At 45.6% G+C, this 17,274-nt stretch overlaps 1 protein-coding gene across 2 annotated transcripts; it reads left to right on the plus strand.

Moving 5' to 3' along the window:
* The first annotated feature begins 9,084 nt into the window (after positions 1-9,084).
* LOC144480820 (uncharacterized) lies at positions 9,085-16,226 on the plus strand. Of its 2 annotated transcripts, none has more exons than XM_078200436.1 (2): positions 9,085-9,147; positions 12,465-16,226. In XM_078200436.1, the coding sequence occupies exon 2, from the start codon at positions 12,816-12,818 to the stop codon at positions 13,572-13,574; it is 759 nt and encodes a 252-aa protein (XP_078056562.1). In that variant the 5' UTR covers positions 9,085-9,147; positions 12,465-12,815; the 3' UTR covers positions 13,575-16,226. The 2 variants fall into 2 exon arrangements, with proteins under 2 accessions (XP_078056562.1, XP_078056563.1); XM_078200437.1 differs by lacking the exon at positions 9,085-9,147 and adding an exon at positions 9,258-9,380 and having other exon boundaries at positions 12,465-14,254.
* Positions 16,227-17,274: the final 1,048 nt, after the last annotated feature.

Below are 17,274 nucleotides of genomic sequence, written 5' to 3' on the forward strand. Positions count from 1 at the left end.
TCAGACCCGAATATAAAACAGTGAACATTATCCCCTCAGACCCGAATATAAAACAGTGAACATTATCCCCCCAGACCCGAATATAAAACAGTGAACATTATCTCCCAGACCCGAATATAAAGTAATGAACATTCTTCCCCCAGACCGGAATATAAAATAGTGAACATTATCCCCCAGTCCCGAACGTAAAACACTGAACATTATCCCACAGACCCAAATATAAAACAGTGGACATTGTCCCCCAGACCCAAATAAAAACAGTGAACATTATCCCCCAGACGCAAATATAAAACAATGAACATTATCCCCCCAGACCCGAATATAAAACAGTGAACATTATTCCCCCTGACCCAAATATAAAACAATGAACATTATTCCCCCCAGACCCGAATATAAAACAGTGAACATTATCCCGCCCCAGACCCGAACATAAAACAGTGAACATTATCCCCTCAGACCCGAATATAAAACAGTGAACATTATCCCCCCCAGACCCGAATATAAAACAGTGAACATTATCTCCCAGACCCGAATATAAAGTAATGAACATTCTTCCCCCAGACCGGAATATAAAATAGTGAACATTATCCCCCAGTCCCGAATATAAAACACTGAACATTATCCCCCAGACCCAAATATAAAACAGTGGACATTGTCCCCCCCAGACCCGAATATAAAACAGTGAACATTATCCCCCCCAGACCCAAATGAAAACAGTGAACATTATCCCCCAGATGCAAATATAAAACAATGAACATTATCCCCCCAGACCCGAATACAAAACAGTGAACATTATTCCCCCTGACCCAAATATAAAACAATGAACATTATTCCCCCCAGACGCGAATATAAAACAGTGAACATTATCCCGCCCCAGACCCGAATATAAAACAGTGAACATTATCCCCCCCCCGACCCGAATTTAAAACAGTGAACATTATCCCCCAGACCCGAATATAAAACAGTGAACATTATCCCCCCCGGACCCAAATATAAAACAGTGAAATTATCCCCCCCCCCAGACCCGAATATAAAACAGTGAACATTATGCCCCCCAGACCCAAATATAAAACAGTGAACATTATCCCCCAGACCCCAATATAAAACAGTGAACATTATCCCTCCCAGATCCGAATATAAAACAATGAACATTATCCTCCCCAGACCCGAATATAAAACAATGAACATTATCCCCCCCCAGACCCGAATATAAAACAGTGAACATTATCCCCCCCAGACCCCAATATAAAACAGTGAACATTATCCCTCCCAGATCCGAATATAAAACAATGAACATTATCCCCCCCAGACCCGAATATAACACAATGAACATTATCCCCCCCAGACCCGAATATAAAACAATGAACATTATCCCCCCCAGACCCGAATATAAAACAATGAACATTATCCCCCCAGATCCGAATATAAAACAATGAACATTATCCCCCCAGACCCGAATATAAAACAGTGAACATTATCCCCCCCAGACCCAAATATAAAACAGTGAACATTATCCCTCAGACCCGAATATAAAACAATGAACATTATCCCCCCCAGATCCGAATATAAAACAGTGAACATTATCCCCCCCAGACCCAAATATAAAACAGTGAACATTATCCCTCAGACCCGAATATAAAACAATGAACATTATCCCCCCTCAGACCCGAATATAAAACAGTGAACATTATCCCCCAGACCCGAATATAAAACAGTGAACATTATCCCCCCCAGATCCGAATATAAAACAGTGAACATTATCCCCCAGACCGGAATATAAAACAGTGAACATTATCCCCCCCAGACCCGAATATAAAACAGTGAACATTATCCCCCCCAGACCCGAATATAAAACAGTGAACAATATCCCCCAGACCCAAATATAAAACAGTGAACATTATCCCCCCCAGACCCGAATATAAAACAATGAACATTATCCCCCCCAGACCCAAATATAAAACAGTGAACATTATCCCTCAGACCCGAATGTAAAACAATGAACATTATCCCCCCCAGATCCGAATATAAAACAGTGAACATTATCCCCCCCAGACCCAAATATAAAACAGTGAACATTATCCCTCAGACCCGAATATAAAACAGCGAACATTATCGCCCCCAGATCCGAATATAAAACAGTGAATATTATCCCCCCCCAGACCCAAATATAAAACATTGAACATTATCCCCCCCAGACCCGAATATAAAACAGTGAACATTATCCCCCCCCCAGACCCGAATATAAAACAGTGAACATTATCCCCCAGATCCGAATATAAAACAGTGAACATTATCCCCCCCAGACCCGAATATAAAACAGTGAACATTATCCCCCCCAGACCCGAATATAAAACAGTGAACATTATCCCCCCCAGACCCGAATATAAAACAGTGAACATTATGCCCCCCAGACCCGAATATAAAACAGTGAACATTATCCCCCAGACCCGAATATAAAACAGTGAACATTATCCCCCAGACCCGAATATAAAACAATGAACATTATCCCCCCCAGATCCGAATATAAAACAGTGAACATTATCCCCCCCAGACCCAAATATAAAACAGTGAACATTATCCCTCCCAGACCCGAATATAAAACAGTGAACATTATCCCCCCCAGATCCAAATATAAAACAGTGAATATTATCCCCCCCCAGACCCAAATATAAAACATTGAACATTATCCCCCCCCAGACCCGAATATAAAACAGTGAACATTAACCCCCCCAGACCCGAATATAAAACAGTGAACATTATCCTCCAGATCCGTATATGAAGCAGTGACCTGGGGGTTCTTGTGCATGAGACGCAAAAACCCAGTCTGCAGGTGAAACTGGTGATCAAGAAGGCAAATGGGATGTTGGCCTATATCGCAAGGGGGACAGAATATAAAAGCAGAGATGTCTTGCTGCATCTGTACAGGGCATTGGTGAGGCCGCAGCTGGAATACTGTGTGCAGTATTGGTCCCCTTATTAGCGGAAGGATATATTGACCTTGGAGGGAGTGCAGAGAAGGTTCACCAGGTTGATACCAGAGATGAGGGGTGTTGATTATGAGGAGAGACTGAGCAGACTGGGTTTGTACTCATTGGAATTTAGAAGGCTGAGGGGGGATCTTATAGAGACCTATAAGATAATGAAGGGGCTGGATAGGGTAGAGGTGGAGAGATTCTTTCCACTTAGAAAGGAAACTGGAACTAGAGGGCACAGCCTCAAAATAAAGGGGGGGTCAGTTTAGGACAGAGTTGAGGAGGAACTTCTTCTCTCAGAGGGTGGTGAATCTCTGGAATTCTCTGCCCACTGAAGTGGTGGAGGCTACCTCGTTGAATATGTTTAAATCACGGAGAGATGGATTCCTGATCGGTAAGGGAATTAGGGGTTATAGGGATCAGGCGGGTAAGTGGAACTAATCCACTTCAGATCAGCCATGATCTTATTGAATGGCGGGGCAGGCTTGAGGGGCTAGACGGCCTACTCCTGCTCCTATTTCTTATGTTCTTATGTAACATTCTCCCCCCAGACCCGAATATAAATCATGTGAACATTATCCCCCAGACCCAAATATAAAACAGTGAACATTATCCCCCAGACCCGAATATAAAACAGTGAACATCATCCCCCCCAGACCCGAATATAAAACAGTGAACATTATCCCCCCCAGACGCGAATATAAAACAGTGAACATTATCCCCCAGACCCGAATATAAAACAGTGAACATTATCCCTCCCAGACCCGAATATAAAACAGTGAACATTATTCCCCCCAGACCCGAATATAAAACAGTGAACATTATCCCCCCCAGACCCGAATATAAAACAGTGAACATTATCCCCCAGACCCGAATATAAAGCAGTGAACATTATCCCCCCCAGACCCGAATATAAAACAGTGAACATTATCCCCCCCAGACCCGAATATAAAACAGTGAACATTATCCCCCAGACCCGAATATAAAACTGTGAATATTCTCCCCCAGACCCGAATATAAAACAGTGAACATTATCCCCCCCCAGACCCGAATATAAAACAGTGAACATTATCCCCCCCACACTTGAATACAAAATTGTCCTGATGGATTCAGACAGCATTATCACAATATTCCAAATGTGTTTTTTCCAGGAATAGATTCAGCGGCTGCATCACTGGAGGCCAGAGATACTCTCCTCAAACTCGGCTCATGTGAGGAATCCCTCCAATGAGGCTCAGGAATGCTACAACCAGAGTCACGTGACCACCAAGTGTGTAACTGAACAAACTACCGCAACGTTGAAGATGTGTTTCAGTGTGAAATGATTTGTTTAACCTGGTGCTTCAGATTTGAGAGAAATTTTCCCTTTCTGGGGTAATTTGACCTTGACCCAGGCACTTTTCAGATCTGAAAGTGATGGCCTTTAGCACAATCACAAGGCTGCACAATACAGAGGGAACACTAATCTGTTTCATTCTGCGGCTATGTCGTGGTTACACGAGTGATACTTTCCACTAATTAGCTGCCAGCACCAAAAAGGAATTCAGCCTCCCACACAACTGAGCAAGACTGGGTATGAATATCTTTATTTGGTAGCAAATACCATTAGCTTTCGGAGCGCTGCTCCTTCGTCAGATGGAGTGGAAATCTGCTCTCAAACAGGGCACAGAGACACAAAATCAAGTTACAGAATACTGATGAGAATGCGAATCTCTACTGCTAACCAGGTCTTAAAGATACAGACAATGTGAGTGGAGGGAGCCTTAAGCACAGGTTAAAGAGATGTGTATTGTCTCCAGACAGTAACCCTCACAGCTTGCCTCCTGGACTTGCAGAATCTCACTGGCTGTCCTGTCTGGAGACAATACACATCTCTTTAACCTGTGCTTAATGCTCCCTCCACTCACATTGTCTGTATCTTTAAGACCTGGTTGGCTGTAGAGATTCGCATTCTAATCAGTCTTCTGTAACTTGATTTTGTGTCTCTGTGCCGTTTCAGAGCAGATTTCCACTCCATCTGATAAAGGAGCAGCGCTCCGAAAGCTAACGGTATTTGCTACCAAATAAACCTGTTGGACTTTAACCTGGTGTTGTTAAAACTCTTACTGTGTTTACCCCAGTCCAACGCCGGCATCTCCACATTATGAATATCTTTGCCAGTGTAGTGCCGGGTACGAGGCTGGACATCCCAGTGAGTGGCTGATAGAACAAAACAGCATGTTCCTTGATTTGTCAGAATAAGTAGTGTTTTTTTTCAGCAGCCCACACTCACAAAACCAAAAATACAATGTTTACTGTGATTACAGATTGGGCAGCACTTGCTGAACAATCCTGAGTGTGCCAATAGCTACACTCATAATCAATTGAAGATAATCAGTCGAGTTCATAGTTATAGTTGTGAGAAGCAACTTACATTTATACGCAGCGATCCTTTCCCTGCAAACAAAAGGAGAATTTTCAAGTCTTGCACCTTTTTTGAATTTCCCAGAAGCTTGAGAAACCTACAGTCTTCTATTGATTTCTCCATGGTGATGCTTCAAGTCAATGAGACTCCACCAATTGCGATCATTTGAAATTTGGCATTCTTCTGTTTGTCCTGATGAGTGCATGATGAAGAGATTCAGCAACAGGTCTCTCTTTTCAGCAATATTCAAGTTCAGTTCTAACAAGTATCTGTGCATTGTTTTATGTTCCTTGATAATTAAATGTGATCGTGGAAGTGTCACTGTGAATAATGTGCAAGTTAGTAAGAATTGTCAGTATTTTCGAATTGGAAATCTTAATCAGTGGAACCTTTCAGACACTGAATTGTACAGTTTGCACCAAACATCAATTTAAGATTTCAGGAAAAGTTCATAAACTTATTATAAACAAGTTCCTGTTGAGAGTTCCTGAATTTAAAAAAATCACAGATGGTGCTTTTAAAAAGGGACACAGCAGCCCTGAAAATCAGTGACATCTCAGAATATTAAACTTCAGCCAGTTGTAGCGATTGTTAATGTCAGCAGAAACAAACCAAATATTGTCAGACTATCAATCCTGGATGTGATTAACAGCTGCAGTAACTGCAAAATCCTACTCCTGCAGGCAATTGTGAACTTGCAGATGTGTCAGCAAGTGGGATGACCGAGTGTATCCCTTCCCACACACAGAGCAGGTGAATGGCCTCTCCCCAGTGTGGATGAGCTCATGTAAATGCAGGCTGCCAGACTGAGTGAATCCCTTCCCACACATGGAGCAAGTGAATGGTCTCTCCCCAGTGTGAGTGCGTTGATGTGCAGTGAGGATTGATAACTGCCTGAAACTCTTTCCACAGTATGTGCAAATAAATGGCTTCTCCTCAGTGTGAATTCGCTGATGTGACAGGAGGCCGGATGAATTGGTGAATTCCCTCCCACACGTGGAACAGGTGAACGGCCTTTCCCCAGTGTGAACTCGCTTGTGTGCACTGAGGTTGGATGAAGACCTGAACCTCTTTCCACAGGAAGTGCAGCTGAACGGTCTCTCCTCTGTGTGAACTCGCTGGTGTGACAGCAGGTTAGATGACAGAGTGAATCTCTTACCACACACAGAACAGGTGAATGGCTTCTCTCCTGTGTGAATTCGCTGGTGTGACCAAAGACCGGATGGCCCAGCAAAATCCTTCCCACATAAGGAGCAGGTGAACAATGTCTCCCCAGTGTGAACTCGCTGATGTGCACTGAGGTTGGATGAACATGAGAACCCCTTTCCACAGGTGGAGCAGCTGAACGGCCTCTCCTCAGTGTGAGTTCGCTGGTGTAACAGCAGGTGGGATGAGGTAGTGAATCCTTTCCCACACACAGAACAGATGAATGGCCTCTCTCCAGTGTGGCTGTGTCTATGGTTTTCCAGCAAGTATGGATAATTGAATCCTTTACCACAATCATCACATTTCCATGGTTTCTCCATTTTCCCAGCCCCAATGTGACCGTGTCGATGGGTTTCCAACCGGGATGGATGATTGAATCCTTTACCACAATCCTCACATTTCCACGGTTTGTCCACGGTGCTGTTGTCCTTCTGTCTCTCCAGGTTGTATGATTAGTTGAAGCCTCATCCACATACAGACCATGTGTATGGTTTCTCCCCACTGTGAATGGTGTGATGTTTTTCAGGCTGTGTAACTGGTTAAAGCTCTATCCACAGTCAGTTCACTGGAGTGTGTGTGTGTGTGTGTCTCAGTTCTTTTTCTGTCACATTGAATTTTGAAATTTTCTCCCACTGACAAAACAGGGAATGATTTCTCCCTCCACTGTCAAAAGCAATCATATTCAGGTCATGATGAATCGAATGGTTCTGTCAGACTTTGATCTGAAGTTTAGTTTGAGTTTCCTGTCTGTGAATCCTCCTCTTGTAGTTCCCTGCAAAAAGAGTTTTAAAAAATTACTTGAGAACAGACAATTTCAGTTTCCACAAAACATTTCTCTATCTCATTTATCTTGAGCTGTAATCCCCATCCCACACACTCTCTCTTGTCCCTGAGCTGAAATCAAACTCATTGCCCCATCTCCACTCTGAGCCCAGCTCCCTCTCCCTCCAGCTGGATTCAGTCCTGCAGGCCATGTGCAGATTGAGAGTACAATCAAGGAGTCAACTATTTTCCTTCCAAGTCAGGGGACGTGCAGCCCCACTGACTCTGTTGTTAACACAATGGGCACATGTGCTCTGCTCACCAATGAAACACCGCGGTGACCATTAACATGGGCCTGTTCCGAGGAAAGGCTCCATTTTATTTGTGCCACAACAGCAGGGGAATGACCTCCTGCACAGGCACAAAGGTATCATCAGTCACAGAAAATAATTGCAGCTGGTGTCTCAAACCTCATTTTACCATTTGCTCTCAGACATTCTCAATTCAATTTTGAAATGCAAACTGAAATCTGGCAAAGTGGGGTAAATTAAAACACATTTTAATGGTCATTTTCAGAATGACTATTCCCGAGAATTAATTCCCAAGTCAGTAAATTAAAATTCTCATCAGCAATGTAGGCGGCACAGTGGTTAGCATTGCTGGCTCACAGCTCCAGGGACCTGGGTTCGATTCCCAACTTGGGTCACTGTCCATGTGGAATGCTGCCCATTCTTCCCATGTCTGTGTGGGTTTTCTTCAGATGCTCCAGTTTCCTCCCATCGTCCAAAGATGTGCCAGTTAGGTGCATTGGCCATGCTAAATTGCCCCTGAGTGTCCCGGGATGAGTCGGTTAGAGGGATTCGCAGGTTACATATGTGGGGTTACTGGAATAGGGCCGAGGTGGGATTGTTGTCAGTGCAGACTCGACAGGCCGAATAACCTCCTTCAGCACTGCAGGGATTCTATGAAATACATTGGGAGAATTGCTATTTTAATGGGTATTTTTCACAAATGCTATAAAATGAATTTTCAAAACAAATTAATATTTTCTTCAACAGATGATTAATAAATAAAAAGTATTTAATAAAACAACCACCCAGTGTGGGGTTCAGGATTCTAACTCAGGGTTTCTGAGCCCCAGGAACCACTAACTGAACCAGCCGGGAATTGTCTCCACAAAACTTCCCCAACTCCCTCCCGGGAAAAAGCTGCAAACCCGGGAGCTGCAGCTTTTTACTGGGGGTGTTGGGACCTCCAGCGGGTGTTTGTGAATCCTCCCCGCCCACCTCCCAGGGTTTCCTTCCTTCCCAGAGATCAGAGTCCTCATTGATTTGAGGCCAAAGTGTAACCTCTTATTTATTGTCCCCCTCCCCCATCCTCTGATGTGAACCATCCTCCAGTGGCTGAGCCAGGATGGGGCCGTTAACCTGGGCCTGTTCCCGGGAGGGAGGGAGAAGCCCCGCAGCTGCAAACCAGGGAGCTGACAATGATTCTGAAGGGTTTGCGGATCCACAAAGTGTTTCCAAATCCTCCCAGCCACCGCCTAACGCTGACTCCGCTTCTCCGGGACAAACAAGCGCCAAGGACAGCAATGACACTGCGCATGCTCCACATCACAGTGCCCGGGGGCTGATTGACGGCAGCTCCGGACCAATAGGAAGAGGGGGTGGGGCTGGAGGACTGCGCGGGAGCGGCTGGTCCTCCAACCAATCGGAGTGAATGAGGGGCGGGACCTGAAGCATGCGCAGTGCGGGTAATGGCGACGGACGGACGGTTTTAATTTGGAAGCGAGATCAATACGAGGTAGAGGGCGGCGCGCGGGGAATGATAAATGTGGCGGGTGGGTGGAGAGACTTTGTAAACATGTTGTTCAAACCCAAACCCCGGAAATGAACTTCCCGGTCCCCCCCTTTGTACCAAATGGAGCGGCAGCTTGTAGTGTTAGACCCGGGCTGACTGCCGCCATTGAGGCTGCATGTGGGAGGCCGGCAGGGATTGTGATTGGAGAGGGAAGCCCTGACGTCACAATGGAATGGGTGAGGGTGTGACGTCACAATGGAATGGGTGAGGGTGTGACATCACAATGGAATGGGTGAGGGTTCCAGATGAGCTGAGACTGGGCTGGAGTCGGGCGATGGCACTGACATGCGGCCCGGTGGCACAGTGGTTAGTGCAGCTGCCTAACAGCGCCAGGGACCCGGGTTCAATTCCAGCCTCGGGTCGCTGTCTGTGCAGTGTTTCTACATTCTCCCCGTGTCTGTGTGGGTTTCCTCCGGGTGTTCCGGTTTCCTTCCACAGTCCAAAGATGTGCCGGTGAGACGGATTGGCCATGATAAATTGTCACTTGGTATATAGAACATAGAACAGTACAGCACAGAACAGGCCCTTCGGCCCACGATGTTGTGCCGACCTTCATCTGAAACCAAGATCAAGCTATCCCACTCCCTACCATCCTGGTGTGCTCCATGTGCCTATCCAATAACCGCTTAAATGTTCCTAAAGTGTCTGACTCCACTATCACTGCAGGCAGTCCATTCCACACCCCAACCACTCTCTGCGTGAAGAACCTACCTCTGATATCCTTCCTATATCTCCCACCATGAACCCTATAGTTATGCCCCCTTGTAATAGCTCCATCCACCCGAGGAAATAGTCTTTGAACGTTCACTCGATCTATCCCCTTCATCATTTTATAAACCTCTATTAAGTCTCCCCTCAATCTCCTCCGCTCCAGAGAGAACAGCCCCAGCTCCCTCAACCTTTCCTCATAAGACCGACACTCCAAACCAGGCAGCATCCTGGTAAATCTCCTCTGCACTCTTTCCAGCGCTTCCACATCCTTCTTATAGTGAGGTGACCAGAACTGCACGCAATATTCCAAATGCGGTCTCACCAAGGTCCTGTACAGTTGCAGCATAACCCCACGGCTCTTAAACTCCAACCCCCTGTTAATAAAAGCTAACACACTATATGCCTTCTTCACAGCTCTCTCCACTTGAGTGGCAACCTTTCGAGATCTGTGGATATGGACCCCACGATCTCTCTGTTCCTCCACAGTCTTCAGAACCCTACCTTTGACCCTGTAATCCACATTTAAATTAGTCCTACCAAAATGAATCACCTCACATTTATCAGGGTTAAACTCCATTTGCCATTTTTCAGCCCAGCTTTGCATCCTATCTATGTCTCTTTGCAGCCTACAACACCCCTCCACCTCATCCACTACTCCACCAATCTTGGTGTCATCAGCAAATTTACTGATCCACCCTTCAGCCCCCTCCTCTAAGTCATTAATAAAAATCACAAAGAGCAGAGGACCAAGCACCGATCCCTGCGGCACTCCGCTAGCAACCTGCCTCCAGTCCGAAAATTTTCCATCCACCACCACCCTCTGTCTTCGATCAGATAGCCAGTTACCTATCCAATCGGCCAACTTTCCCTCTATCCCACACCTCCTTACTTTCATCATAAGCCGACCATGGGGGACCTTATCAAACGCCTTACTAAAATCCATGTATATGACATCAACCGCCCTACCTTCATCAACACACCTAGTTACCTCCTCAAAAAATTCTATCAAATTTGTGAGGCAGGGGGATTAACAGGTAAATATGTGGATAGGGCCTGGATGGGATTTTTGTCAGTGCAGGCTCGATGGGCTGAATGGCCTCATTCTACACTGTATTTTGTTATTAATTATTCTTAATTAATTACTATTAATACTTCTTGATGATGTGGACATGTGGCTGGAAGCTCACCTTGGGATGAACTATTTCACCCTGGTTGTGAACAGCCTGGTTCAGCCTCAGCCAGTTGCCAGGAGGAGAGATAAAGTTGTTGGCGAGGGAGTGGAGTTTGTAGTGGGGACTGAACACAATGGGTTCAGTCTTCCCGGTATTTATATGAAATACATTTCTGTTCTTTCAGTACTGGATGTCAGACAAGTCCGGATGGTGTGTGAGTTGGAGAGGAACTTGGAGGTGATGGTGTTCATAGGGTTTGGAAATTCTGTCAAAGTTCCTGTTGAGTTGTAGATGTATAAAATCTCTCTCTTCACCTCCGGCCTCTCCTACTTCTCTGTTTCCACTCCGAGTGTGGAGATGATGCCAGTGTTAGACTGGGGTAAGCACAGTAAGAAGTCTCACAACACCAGGTTAAAGTCCAACAGGTTTATTTGGTAGCAAATTTGAGAGGCCGGCAGGGATTGTGATCGGAGAGTGAAGCCCTGACGTCACAATGGAATGGGTGAGGGTGTGACGTCACAATGGAATGCGTGGGAGTGTGACGTCACAATGGAATGGGTGAGTGTGTGATGTCACAATGGAATGGGAGAGAGTGTGACATCACAGTGGAATGGGTGAGGGTTCCAGATGAGCTGAGACTGGGCTGGAGTCGGGCGATGGCACTGACATGTGGCCCGGTGGCACAGTGGTTAGTGCAGCTGCCTAACAGCGCCAGGGACCCGGGTTCAATTTCAGCCTCGGGTCGCTTTGGAATTGGAATTGGAATGCCCTTGGAATTGCGGAGAGAGTGTGACGTCACAGTGGAATGGGTGAGGGTTCCAGATGAGCTGAGACTGTATTAAGAGTAAAAGCATGGCGAGAGAGAGAATAGATCCCCTTAAAAATCAGGATGGCCATCTGTGTGTGGAGCCACAGGAGATGGGTGAGATTTTTAATGAATACTTCTCCCCTGTGTTTACTGTGGAGAGCACCATGGGTACTAAAGAAATAAGGGAAACAAGTGGTGATGTCTTGGGCACACGCATGTTACTTGGGAGGAGGTATCTGCAGCCTTATAAAAGCAAATTACTGCGGATGCTGGAATCTGAAACCAAGAGAGAAAATGCTGGAAAATCTCAGCAGGTCTGGCAGCATCTGTAAGGAGAGAAAAGAGCTGATGTTTCTTGTCTCGATGACCCTTTGTCAAAGCTCTGAAACATCAGTTCTTTTCTCTCCACCCAGGTGCTGCCAGACCTGCTGAGAATGGGGAGAGAGTGTGTGGGATGGAGATTTCCAGCTTTTGGGGAATGAGAGAGGAAAGAATGTTCCATAGAAATTGTCTGTTCTGAATTTCTATCCTGTACTGACACTGATGACTTTTGGAAACTCATTTTACAGGATATTGAAAGAGGAATCACAGGTTGAAATCTCAAACGTCACGTCTAGACGTGACAGAGTCATATTCCTTGGGACTTCAATATCATCGGACTTTGAATCCAGAAGGAGAAATGATTGTCCAGTCTGTCGATTTGAAAAGATTTGAAATGTCAGTGTGAGTGAAAAAGCATCAACACACTGCCACACTCGAGTGAGAGTGTTCCGATGCACTGACTAAAGAGCTTTAACCAGTTCCACAGTCTGAATAAATATCACAACATTCACAGCGGGGAGAGACTGTAATCTTGTTCTGTGTGTGGACGAAGTTTCAACTAATTGTCCACTCAAGAGAGAGGTAAGGACACCTGCACCATGGAGAAACCATGGAAATGTGCGGACTGTGAGAAGGGATACAGAGCCCCATCAGAGCTGGAAGCTCATCGGCGCAGCCACACTGGGGAGAGGCCGTTTATCTGCTCTCAGTGTGAGAAGGGATTTAATCAGTTACCCAGCTTACGGATACACCAGCGGGTTCACACTGGGGAGAGGCCATTCACCTGCTCTCAGTGTGGAAAGGGATTCAGTCAGTTATCCAACCTGCAGAGACACCAGCGAATTCACACTGGAGAGAGGCCATTTACCTGCTCTCAGTGTGGGAAGGGATTCACTCGGTCATCCCACCTGCAGAGCCACCAGCGAGTTCACACTGGGGAGAGGCCATTCACCTGCTCTCAGTGTGGGAAGGGATTCGTTCAGTTATCCGACCTGCAGAGACACCAGCGAGTTCACACTGGAGAGGGGCCATTTACCTGCTCTCAGTGTGGGAAGGGATTCACTCGGTCATTCCACCTGCTGAGACACCAGCGAGTTCACACTGGGGAGAGGCCATTCACCTGCTCTCAGTGTGGGAAGGGATTCACTCGGTCATCTCACCTGCAGACACACCAGCGAGTTCACACTGGGGAGAGGCCATTCAGCTGCCCTCAGTGTGGGAAGGGATTCACTCAGTTATCCACCCTGCGGACACACCAACGAGTTCACACTGGGGAGAGACCGTTCACCTGCTCTCAGTGTGGGAAGAGTTTCAGAGTTTCATCCCAGCTGCTGAGACACCAACAAGTTCACGAGTGATTCCAGGGGTTGGATTCTGCTGTTATTGTTTCTGCTCTCAGTTACATCCAGGATTGCATTTTGTTCATTCTCACAGTTGGTCAATGGGAAGGGTCGGAGGGTTTCTTTCTGCTGGACTGGCTGGTCTCAGCCTCCAGTGGGCTGATGCTCTTTGAGTCTTGTTGCGAATACCTGGTTTCAAATGTCACAAGGATCACAGAGTGACAGGGTGTGAGGAAGTTCAGAGATATTTAGTCAGCATTTCTGTTTGAAACCCCCCAAATGCCCATCCAATTTCCTTTGTAATTGTTTGTTGTCTCCACTTCCTTCACCCTCATAGGCAGCGAGTTCCAGGTCATTACCATTCACTGCATCAAAATATTCTTCCTCACATCCGCCCCCCCTCCCCTCCGCGCCTCTGATCCAGAACCTTAAATCTGTGTCCACCTTGTCCTTGTCCCATCAGCTAATGGGAACAGCTTTTCTTTGTCCACCTTATCTAAACCTGTCAGAAGCTTGTCCACCTCTATCAAATCTCCCCTCAACCTCCTTTGCTCCAAGGGGAACAACCCCAGCCTGACATCGACAATAAAGAACAAACGAACAGAATGTGTTAATACCTGAAATCAAACGGGAATGTTTAATTTCTGTTTTAATGATATTGTGAATATATTGTCCTGGACAATAAAGGAACTGGAATAACTCACCTTGGGTGTGGTTGAATGGAATATATCAATCTGATATCCACCTACAGTCTAGTGAAAGTCTGGAATGGGATGGGATAGATGGGATAAATAAGTTGATCACTTTCTCTGGGAGATATTTACAACTTTGTCCATGAACTTTGTTTGAAAGTCCGGCCACTACATGAAATATCAGCACCATAACAGGGGGAGATAAGAAAGACAGACACTCACTTTGATCTTTTCATCCGTGCATCTGAGAGTTAAGAATGTGTGACATGATTTTGGGACACCGGAGTGAGTGTACAGATGTGATTTGTTACATGTGAAAAATAACAAGCCTAAATTCATGGTGAGATGGAGTGAAGAGCGGGTCCCAAACACACACAGCTACTTGAGACACAGCAGGAGATGAAATGGTTAATGTGGCCAGGGGATTGAGACAACATTGTGACATCATCAAGGCACTGACACACACTCCAGAGAGAAACTGAGTTCAAAACAATCAGGGTCCAATTAAACACACTGCACATGCTCACAAAGTGAGTGAAATTACAGTAAAATGGATAATATTATAGATTGGGACAATTAACCGCTTGGGAGAAATAACACAGAGTAAGAACTGTCCACAATTTGGATAAGGGTAAAGAGAGAGTTGGAGAATCTTTTACATCCATGCTTGATCTGTTGCTTGAAGCATCTGTCCTTATGTACAAGTAACCTAAAACTCACGGTGCTCCTTCAGTAGTAGGAAAGATCGATTAGATGTTACCCCAGGCGGGGCCAGAACAGAACTGGAAAATAACGGATTGAAATTGTGTGAGGGATCAGAGAGAGAGTTCTCCCCCCTCAAGGTGTGGACTGTAAGAATCCTGGGGGACCCCCTACTTTGGGTTTTCTTGCTAATTAGTGAATATTATATTAGATTCTATAACTGGCTGTGCATTGATTTTGAATTTGATTGTTACACTTCTCCTGTTTTTATTCCTGTTGTGATTACACTCTGGGTAAGGATGGTTGGCAGCTGACAGGATGGGAAATTGTGGTTTGGATCTTCATTAACCAAATGTTTTATTGATCTGAAAGGTGTAAAAGGGGCCAAACTTCAGCAGAAATCCAGCAGAGCTGAGAACAGATGACTTGCTCTGTGGGAACAGGGAGTATCTGTTGGCTAAGATCAAGTGTATGGACGGCAGCCCATGGTCGGCCGCACTTGGTTGAGGTCATTAGGTTACGCTGAGGCTTCATATGTTTCATATGAAGCAATTTTTAAAAGCGGCATCTCGGCCTTTTGGCTAAGATGCAAATGAGCTCAAGTCTTGGAGGAGGATCCTCCCCCTTCTCCAATCAGCTTGGCTCATGTAGATCAGGCCCAGGACCAGGTGGTTTGGTCGCTCGCCCTGTCTTGTCAGCCTGGATCGGAAATGTCTCAACTTGTTGAGACTCTGAATTGGATTTGATTTGATTGAATTGGAAAAGTATTTTAAAAAAAACAGGGAGATAAACAGCTCCCAGAGGACAGAGAATACAGGAGTGCCTTGAATCCTAGGTGACACCTGTGTGTCAAGACCACCATGTTTTCACTGCTTGGCATGGGAATGCTGACTCCCTGTACCAGGGACGGAGCGTGGGAAGACAATTGGTTTTAGAGTTTGACGTGACTTGGGCAGGTACTGATGGTTCAATGACAGGTTTTGTAATTGGTCCGTTCACGTGTTAGCTGGGCAATGATTGGGTTAAATCAGTCTCCATAGACTTTGTGATGTAAAAAAGTATAAGAAGGGATTCCCCGAGCACAGAGATTAGTCGTGGTTTTACTTATTGCATTGACTGGTGCCATGGCATCTGGAGCAGAGCAGGGAGCATTTCCGTGGAGATGCTGCTTCTACCCAGAGTGTAATGGTAATGCTGCTGCACTTTGATACGACTGCTCAGACATTAGCCTGTGTCAGCTCTTATTGATACTGAATAAAATCTAACCACTGTCACCAATAAGGGTATCACTGGCAATCATTTCAGAGTTTGGGAAAAGGGGAGAAAGGGTTAATTGATTCCCTGAACCCCATTTTCTAACATCGCTGAGTCAAAAATAAAATCCCATCTCCCCCTCTGGCTCCTACCTCAGAGGGACTCACTTTCTGTTAAAGAGCCTGCCAACCCCTCTCACCCACTTTCCCTAAAGTGCATCAATCTCATCAGGAAAAGTCCAAAACAATCAAATATTTTGACTGATAAAAGTTTATTGATGAAACAGAACATGGTTAAAACAAACAGAAAACGACTTGAGGATCAAAGACAACCAGAATAAAGGATGTTCACAATTTTCTGGACACAACTGGATTCTCTTCAGCTCCTCTGTACCCTGTTCCCGCGACTCCCCGCTTTGGACACAGGGACACTGAACCCAGGGTCACGTCTCCATCAGCCCCAGTCACCTCCTCCCGTGTCCTGATTGATTGGAGGCCCATTTCCCACTCCAGTACCTTCCTGTCTCTCTATTATTGCGATGCCCAGGGCAGTATCCCAACTGGGGCACAGGCACCATTATTCGCAGCTAAATTCAGCCCTCAGCTCCGTCGCCTGGCTGTCATTGACACGAGCAATAGAGACAGAAAGGTGCTCCAGGCTCAAATGGGAAGTTGAAACTTGTGGGTCTAAAGCAACACTTCAACATTTGTCAGTCAAATCCATGTTATTTACACTGGGGGGTTTTATGATGAGATTAATTGAAGTGTTCGGCTGGTCAGCAAGCTCGATAAGCACTGATTCCAGATTGTTCAATACTTCTGTCTTGAATCACAAAAGCTTCTCACTTTATCCCCTTCCTGAACTGAATTCCATCATCCTGAGCAGCTGTGGGTGTCACCTCTCTGTGTAAACTCCTGCCCCTTTTTATAAGGCTCTCTCATTCCTTATTGTGGGTCAATTCTTTAATGGTTGAGGATCGCTCTGTGATGTAGTGAGTGTTTATCCGGTCAGTCAATGTTTCTGATGTCAGTCACAACGTCCATCGTTACTTTTCACCTGTTTCTTACTCT

This window comes from Mustelus asterias, chromosome 30, assembly GCF_964213995.1.
Source record: "Mustelus asterias chromosome 30, sMusAst1.hap1.1, whole genome shotgun sequence".
Lineage (NCBI taxonomy): Eukaryota > Metazoa > Chordata > Chondrichthyes > Carcharhiniformes > Triakidae > Mustelus > Mustelus asterias.